The 9,473-nt window shown below is 37.1% G+C and overlaps 1 protein-coding gene across 4 annotated transcripts in view; it reads right to left on the minus strand.

Moving 5' to 3' along the window:
- Window positions 1-1,322: 1,322 nt before the first annotated feature.
- Window positions 1,323-9,473, minus strand: part of sap130 (Sin3A associated protein 130kDa) — a 26,816-nt gene continuing 18,665 nt past the window's right edge. For all 4 annotated transcript variants that reach the window (XM_015380979.1, XM_015380980.1, XM_015380978.1 and 1 more), the window contains exons 19-21: window positions 8,361-8,464; window positions 6,798-6,911; window positions 1,323-2,599 (exon numbers count right to left, since the gene is read on the minus strand). In XM_015380979.1, coding sequence (XP_015236465.1) covers window positions 2,441-2,599; window positions 6,798-6,911; window positions 8,361-8,464 — 377 coding nt within the window. In that variant the 3' untranslated portion in view covers window positions 1,323-2,440. The remainder of the gene's footprint in view (window positions 2,600-6,797; window positions 6,912-8,360; window positions 8,465-9,473) is intronic.

Here is a 9,473-nt window from a genome sequence, read left to right on the forward strand (position 1 = left end):
GTCTTTTATCTAAGGTAAAAGTATTTTTTTTATCTTTTAACCTCTGTGAGCTGGAATACTTCAATGCATTTTATTCAGGTATTAGCCAATAAGCTCGCTCCCTTCTGCAGTGGCTCATCTTTTAACAGGGACCAAAAAACATCATTACACTAATTTTTGCTCCCTGTTCCTTTTTTAATTGATTTCAAGATTATGTTGTGTTTAGAGCTTTGAATGGGATGGCTCCTCAAGGCATTACTGTCCGCCTCCAGATTTATTTCCTGATAAAATGCTCTGAGGGCCATCTCCAGCTAATAGTGCCTCAGATGAGGCTTAAAACCAGAGGGGGCAGAGCCTGTTCTGTACTTTGCCCCTCCATATACCATCATCCTCCACAGTGGAGTGTTTTACTCTTTGGCTTTTAACACCATATGTTTGTATAGTCATCTTTATATATTTTAAACTGTGTTTTTTTGTGCATGTTGGGTTTTTGTTTTTATGCACAGCACATTGGAAACATTTTTTTGTTGGTTCAATATGGGATGCAGCATTTAACTGCAAATCTTCCATATCCGTTGGCAACCCTAAGCAGCAGTCAAGCTGCTTTTAGGCCTACTGCTTCTCACAAATATTTTTTAGCTCAGCACACAAAGGTTCCATCTTCAGATCAAGTGGGATTTACAAAACATTGACTTTTTGTATTAAAAAGATAAAAAAAAAAAAATAGAATTTCTTTACCCAATGTAGTGTTGCGCCAATGCCATTTTTTGGCCCCGATACCATCTGTTTGAAATAGCTGTGTGTGTATATATGAAGAACTGCATACTACATGGCTGTAAAATAATTGCCATCATTGCTTTGTCAAGCTGCTGCCTACCTTTGTGAAGCAGGAAAAAGACTCATACAGTGAACCCAGTAGAACTTTTTATTGCCTACCTGGAATGGGTGACAATAGTTGAATAAACTTTTGGCTCTCAAAATGGTATCGGTGCCCTATTTGTTGGTACTCGCCGATACCGACACCACCATTTTAGTGCTGGATGGGGGCCCTGCCCCTTACTGGTTTCGGTGCAACACTACTTATAAGACCATTAATGTAATAAATACCACATAACAGGATCAAGCCTAAAGCTCTTTCACCTTTCAGACATCTGGAAACGAACCAGACTTAAGGAAGCCCAGCATCATCTTCCTGATAATTTGGTTCATACACCCCCCATATATCTTCACTTGTCTTAAGTAGGAATGTAGGAAAATGCATAAAAAAGTAGTTTTGTTTTGTTTTTGAAAGAGGTGACAATAAAGCAAGTTTAACTTTTACAAAAAACTCTGGACAGTTGCTTTGAGTATCTTTACTATAATTACACAGACAAAAACAATGTACAGTGTCTAGATATATTTTCAGGCCTGCTTCATTCTGCAACTTCAAAATGGTTACACTCTGCAGCAATGAAGCAGCGCAACACTCACAACACAAAACTATTTCTTCAGGTACAAAAACTTGAAAGGAACCAGGTGGATGAAAACCAAGAGCACATTTACAGTGATTTACATGAAGTCAGCGTTTCGCTGTGATCACACCAAGCCAGTTAGCTTCTGTTGTTCTTCTGTTTTAAACACTGCGCTGTCAAACCAAATCAAACGACCTCTAACTGCTGTAACATCTATTCATCTTAAAGCGTAATTAAAGATGACTGCTCAAAATCTCAGCATTTTCGCTGTAAAAACTAAGGACATTAGGGATTGTTTTGTTTTTTTTAACTATAATAAATTCTTTTAACATGCCACCCTAAGGTTTTTAAACCCATACAAATATTGTCATTTAGATTTGAAAATCACAGCTAGACTTGGGGCTGATAAGAGGGTAAATGTGTGACCTTTCAAAATAAATGTATACAAAAACAAAAGTTACCATCAGTAATAAATGGAATAATTTGAAATGTGGTGCAGCTCGCACATTTCAACGTCCGATTCAGTTCCGCTAACAAAATAAAGGCACAGACTGAGCACAGCCAAAAGTAGTGAATAAACTGGGCTAAAATAAAATCCATACTTCTGAGGAGATGAACTCAAAATGTTCCAGTCAGACTTACTGCATCTGCATGCCAATTATTACATCTTTGAACTGTCCTAACAGAAGAGACAGAAACAAATATTAAAAAAGCCTTGTGAGTCTTTAAAGAAAATCAGTTTTTGTATTTTTTTTCGTCCAAACTAATACAGCCTATTATGCTTCAGGCTCAGAGAGTTCAATGTGTCATTATGAGAACGCTGTCTGGATCAGCTTCTCTGGTCGCTGAAGCCTTCCCGCTGGATTCTCTCCGTCCAATCACAGGCAGTGAGGGAGGGCGCGTGCGATTGTATGCAGCAAATCATAGCACCAGAATTCAGAGCAGCTACTTCGCCTCTCTCAGAAGGGGAGGGGCAGTGGCGGCTGCACGGACGAGTGCCTCGCGCCTCCCTATGCTCGTTCTTTGCGCTTGAGTTTGGAGGACTTCTTGACGGTCCCGTTCTTGTTCAGCAGCTTCAGCACCTTCTCCTTGTGGTCGAGTACCTTCATCATGGTGTCTCTGGCCTCCGTTACTTGGTCCATCACCAGCTTACAGCGCTGCATGTTGCCCTTAGAACACAATGAAAGGATTACGTTTAGTTTGCCAAATTCACTCAGTGGCTAATAAAATATGCAGAAAACTTTGTACAATTTCTAAAGAGGAACAATCTTAACCCTCATTTATAATGAAAAGCATCACTGTAGCAGACCCAGTTAGATTTCTAGCTAATTTATGTATTTTAAAAAACTTCTGCTGCATGAGAGAAAAAACTATGCAGGTGAAAAACAACATCAGGCAAGTTAAATTCAAGAGTAGACTTTTTTTGTCCCTTGAAATAAAACTTTAAGACCAATTTCACGATAAACAGAAGAAAACCTGGTTGTGACACATTTTACCTGATGCTTATTTTAACATAAACCATTACTTTCTGGCCTAGTAGAAATGTTTACAATTTAAAAAAAACTTAAAACACTACACTTTAACAACTAATGAATGGAATTCATAAACTTTGTTATGATCCCTACTCAAAAGTCCGTTATAGCTCTGCTTTCATTTTAGGCAAACCACCAAACATTATCCGGCTATTTGGTGCTACTGATGCTTTTTTTGACATCAGAGCTGCTGCAGAGGTCTGGCAGAGTCAAGGGTGGAACAGAACTGAGAAATAGCTGCTGTTTCTCTGTAACTTGAATTTGGCGCTTTGTTTTTCACTCTTCACGTCTGACTCCAGAGCTTTGATTCCCATCGTGCCGAGCTTGAATGACTTCCTGCTCAAAATACGCCATTCCTCATATACATCACCTGTTACCTTTCTTAGCCAGAAAACTCTTGGCTGGATAGCCAATTTTCATTGAATCTACACTTCCCCATGTTGTCCAGATAAAAAGTTATTTTATGCATCACCTCAAGTTCTGTTTCAGCATCGTTTTTATTGGTTCTGCTGTCAGGATGGAATTTAAAGTTAAATGCCACTAGGGCTGGGTAAGGAAGCAGCACTTTTTAACCACTTCTCTTCCTAATTTTATCTAAAACGTATTTTGTCATGGCAATAGTTTATTGCAGAGGTCACGGATTAGCAGACCGCGGTCCGTATCTGGACCCACCTGCAGGCTAAACCAGACCCCAAGCTGATTTAAAACATTTATAAATTACAGCATGTTGTCCGACAGCAGTGTCTAATTTCACTTGTGCCGCTTCCCCTGTTTGTACGGTAAAGCCCTCCAGAGTTTCTGGCACCAGGCTACATGTGATCTAAATTATCCAATGAGCTGCTGTCAGTCTGGGTTGCTGCTGCTGCTACTTTTAGACACAGCAGGCAAACCTGTGGCAAGCCGGGCGATTGGGAAGAAGGAGAAGATGATGAGAAAAGGTGAAAGAAAGTGTGGACTGCTGGAAGAACTGTGGAGAACTGGGGCAGAAAAGTGAAATGGCGTGCTAAAAGATGACCCTGCACATTTAGAGAATGTTTGGCTCAACTGTCTGCTGTGAAGCAGGATTCTCCACCATCAACAGAATCAAAAATAACATGGATCCAGGCTCAAAATGAGCACCTTGATATGTGCTTTAGAATGGCTTAGTCTCCATTCAATCCCAGGTTTAAAGCCTAAAGCCCACTGCTCTCATTAAGACATAAAACAGAAAGAATAAATAAATAAAAAAAACAGTCAGTTCAGGTGTTTTATAAAATATGTGAATCAGGAAATTGTACCAAACTGAATTTTTGTTGTCTACTAAAAAAAAAAAAAAAGAGATTTTAAAATTAAAGCATTTTCTTTTTTTTTCTTTATTTAAAAAGTCAATGTATAAGATGGATGTATAACCACCTCATTATATTTCAGTGTAAAATTATGTATGGTATATAAGAACATAGGTATATAATATAAGTATATACCGTATTTTCACGACTATAAGGCGCACTTAAACTTTTTTTTCCCTCAAAATGTGCGGTGCGCCCTATGGTGCGGTGCGCCTTATGTGTGTTGTAACTGCGACTTTTGAGACCACCTCATTGAGGAGATGATGAAAGAGTGGCTGAATGTAAGGAGACCAGNAGAATCAAAAATAAACATGGATCCAGGCTCAAAATGAGCACCTTGATATGTGCTTTAGAATGGCTTTGGCTCCGTTCAAACCCAGGTTTAAAGCCTTGCAGGGCAGCATAAAGCCCACTGCGAACATTAAGACATGAAACAGAAAGAATAAAAAAAAACAGTCAGTTCAGGTGTTTTATAAAATATGTGAATCAGGAAATTGTACCAAACTGATTTTTTGTTCTCTACTTAAAAAAAAAAAAAAGATTTTAAAATTAAAGCATTTTCTTTTTTTTTTTTATTTAAAAAGTCAATGTATAACATGTATGCATAAACATCTCATTATATTTCAGTGTGAAATTATGTATATAAGAACATAGGTATATAATATAAGTATATATAAAGTATATTATAACAGATTAATGTCTCCGGACGTTGTTGATTTTCTTTATTCTGACCCAGCTGATTTTTAATTGGTTAGCCCTGGTTTATTGCCTCAACAAAAAGAGGAGAGTCAGGGAGGAGATGGACCAGAGGACAGCAGCAAGAAGAATGATGGAGGGTATTTACAGGTAAGGAGAAATCATAACTTCCTGAGGATATCTATTGCAGAAAGAAATCAGGCAGGTATTAGGAAAAGGTTTTCATAGATATTGCACAGGAAAAGTAAATCAAATGCAAGAGAATGATAAATCACTCTGTAAAATGTGTCCCCCTCACTTCTGAGATGATGGTTATTTGGAAATATGGCTTTATTCAATAAAAATATTAGATTTGTCTTGAAAATGAAAATAAACGTATATGTTCAAAGTTAATGGACTGGCGACCTGTCGGGGGTGTACCCCACCTCTCGTCCGTAGAGAGATAGGCACCAGCACCCCTCGCGACCCCAATTGGGATGAAGCGTGTCAGAAAATGGAGGGATGGATGTTCAGAGTTAACAATACAAGCTTCATATAAATGTAAAAATCCAAAATAAAAAAAAATTAAAAAAAAAAAACACAAAAAGAGTTTAACCTGAATGCAAACAGTGACCAAAGAAATCTATTGTACAGTTAATTTTGTTGTACAGTTTGTTTTTATGTCATTTTCTATTCTAAATGAGAGTTAGACCAGGTCAGATACAGTTATTAATATGTAGATCTAGTCGTAAATGAGATTAAAATCGGTCAATAATCCGAAAGCACTTTAATGTGTATTTTCTACAAGTTCAAGAACCATTCTAAAGCATTTTCTGAGTTGTTGACCTTTATTTTAGGCGTAACAAAATATTGGCTGGTAAAAAACAACACTATGGCAAGTGGCCAAAAAGGTTAACTTCAGGCCCTGTTTACAACAATAATATATCATTTACACTGTTAATGTTAGCAGCTGCATTTGTTTTGCAATCATTTTAGTGATATATAATGTGGCCACTGGTTGGCGCTTTATTAAAAAAACCTTGTAAAGGGTGTTGAACTTTTATCCACAGCATATTTAGTACGTTGTGTTTAAAAAGCAGAAGTAGATTTATTCTAATCTTCATTTTAAACACAATATCAAAAACTGGAGATTTGAGAGGGCTTAATGTTTCCCTAAATCTGTTTTTAAAAACATAATTAAAAGATAAAAAAAAAAAAAAAAAGAGGGACAGAGGCTTTACTTTCTGGCAGGCAAATTAGACCTTTAGATGAACACAGTCAACTGTTTGACTGATCAATAAATGATCAATAAATCTTTAAACGTCCTAAAATAAATAACCTGCAGGCATAAAATGCACAAGCAACACCTGATAGTTAATAAATGCTGACATTTTTGAGAAAGCACTTTTGAAAGCGTATAATTTATTAAAAAAATATTTACATTTTGAAGACTGAGTTCTTGGAGAAATGCCCCATTGTGTTAAAAATCTAAGCAGAGGGCAGTTAGCGTAAATGAGGAAAAACAGCTACCTATAATTGTAATGTGTTAACTTGTCGTAAAAAGAAAGTAATTATCATGTGCATGGTCTTCGAAATAAAAGTTTAATTTAAATAGCTCTAAAGGTAATAAATAACACAGGCTGATCAGTGACTTATCAGTGATTAGCTGGCTGGGAACTCATCTGGTCTCAATATTCTCATTCAACAAAAGCAGAAGCAAAACATGCGCCATTTATATTTTTCTCCTTTCCTTTTAGTTAGTGTAGGTTAACTGATAATATCCAATAGAATCCGTTTAAATCTAAACATATTTGACTGTGCATTAGTAGTATTACCTGTATGAGCTCGTTGATTCGGTGTAGGTCATCGTCCGAGCCCGCTCTCTTCTTTGGAATAAGGCCCTCTTGGAGGGTGGAGAGACGGCTGTAGACGTCATGCTCCAAACTTGACTGCAGAGCAAACAAACATAAAAACAGAACTTTGTTGAGATAAAAAATAATAATAATTTAAACTGTGCCGACTTCAAAATAATGTATTAACCCCATGCCCAACTCCACTGCTTCCTGAACCTCAGCCAGCTCCTTTGTTTCCTGTCTTTTATTAGTGAACAAACTGACTGATCCAGGTGTGTCTGGCCGATGGGTCATGGTTACTAAGGTCACACACACCTGTGACCTTAGTAACAGGTTGTCCAAAATGGGCATACAGCCCATTAAGATACTGCAAAACCCCTAAACCTCAAGTGTAAAAAATTAATATAAATGACAGAGATGGGCTTTGAATTCAGAAGTGTTGATGTGACATTTTTGACCTCTTAGATCAGCTTCAATTCATACCAACTATGACTAATGCTGCTTTTAACGCCACTGCTACCAACTCAGACCATCTGGCTGTTTTGGTTTTCCCATTAGTAACGGTTCATGGAGCTTTTCCATTTTTATCCCAACCGGTTTGATGTGCACTAAAAACGGGACTGAAGGTCACAGATTGGTTAGGAGGGCGCTTCACTACACACAGCATATTTTGATAAAAAAATCTCTTATAACTAAAATCACTTTATGCTGAGTTGATTATGTGTGTGTATTCTTTTTTGCAAGCTAGCATTATGTAGCATTAGCTCACCTTCACATGTTCTCTAGCTAGTACACCACATGGCTGCTATATCTGTCCTGTACATGTCCATAACATGAGATCTACTGCTATAACTGACTGGGAACAAATCAGATTCAGTAAAGGCAGTTGGATGCTATTTAAGATCTGATTCAAGAACAGTTTTACAGCTACAGAGTTAAGATCATCTTAGAAAAACAAAATAATTTCTTAATCTTAATCATTCTTTTTGGATTAGAGCATTTACCTGTAACTAAACTAAAACAGCCATCAATGAGATTGGGCAGAAGTTTAGAAAATATAAAAGGACTTTTAAATTTTTTCTTCATTTATTTACTTAACAAGAAATGGTCACATAATAATGGTCAATAATGTTTTTTTTTTTTTTTTTTAAGAACGAGTTTAATTTCTCCTATTTTTCAGTTCATGATTGAATTAAGTACAAATACACTGTATATCTTTTTTTTTTCTTTTTTTTTTTCTACAAAACTTCAATGACAATTGGAAAACTTAAACAAATCCAATCTGAAGCATTTCTATATTTTCAGACCAGTTTACCCCTGATTATTTTTACACACCGTGAGTAATCATTAAAAGGATAAAGATCAAACATTCACAGATGGCTAACAAACTACTCGCAATTATAATGTTTAGCAAAAGTGGTTTGTATTGTTCATATGTAAAAGCTACACTGGTTTTTGGTGTTGCTCAACCATCTCATAAAAAAACAACAAAAAAAACAAATTAAATCCCAAAATATTAGTTAATCCAGAACAACTTTCACTCACCAGCTGTCTGAGCTGTGCGGCACACAGGTGAATTTTCCAGCCTTGTGCCCTGCATGCCACTCCTCTCTGATTAGCCATATCCTGCAAGCTGCACTTCTTCTCCTCTGAAAGACAAGCAATTGTTGTTATTCTAGAAATACCATGATGTCAGCCACAGAGCTGTGCATGAATAAGATGGCATTAAAATGGTAGGAAACTTAACAGTCTAATTGAGGTAAAACAGGCTGATTCAGTTAAAATAAATGGATACATATAAACCAGGTGTCTGAATACTTAACTAAACTACAAATTTTATTTTCTTCTAATTTCTAATCAAAACTGGAAAGAAAACAGAAAGCCTGGACAGTTACATGGACGAGTGCTTTGACAACATCATAATGGGCAAAAGATGGAAATCACGGGCCAACTACGCCACTTCTGAAGCCACACAAACATCTAGACGCTCCTGTTCCAAATGTTCAGACAGCAGCAGTTTTGTACTAAGCGGACATTCAGGACGTCATTGAGAAAAGTTTGCCAGCTTTTATAGATGCCTTGCGCTGGTTGAAAATCTCCATAAACATTCCAGACTATGAGGGAATCCCTTGAATTCAGTCAAACTATTAGTTTTACTTACTGCTGAAAATAAAGCGCTGAAGGACGACCTAAACAACTCACTGATGGAATGACGCAGTTGTCTGAAGAGAACAGGAAGATGAGAGAGACTACCTTGTATCTGCAGGCCCCGTAGTATGAGAGGTAATTTTGTATTCACGGGCATCCCGGAATGTGTTGAAAAAGAAGAAGACCCCAAATCTACTGTCTGAGATTTCATCCAAAACCAGCACTGAGCAGGTAAAAAAAACATCTCATTCCATCGCGTTCACCGGCTTGAAGGTAAGACCTCATAACAACTGACTTAGAGCTATATTTGCTGAATTTGAGAACTATAAACAAAAAAATAATATGTAAAAAGTCAAGGCAAAGAGCTGCTGGGAAACTTCAGAGGTAATGATCACTTTCCTAAAGAAATTCTTGTTTTGTTTTCGATCAGAAATAAAACGTATCTGAAGGTATCAGGGCCACAGTGGCTGTGGATTAAGGGTGCTCCGATCAGGATTTTTGGGGCCGATC

This window comes from Cyprinodon variegatus, unplaced genomic scaffold, assembly GCF_000732505.1.
Source record: "Cyprinodon variegatus isolate N-32 unplaced genomic scaffold, C_variegatus-1.0 Scaffold226, whole genome shotgun sequence".
Lineage (NCBI taxonomy): Eukaryota > Metazoa > Chordata > Actinopteri > Cyprinodontiformes > Cyprinodontidae > Cyprinodon > Cyprinodon variegatus.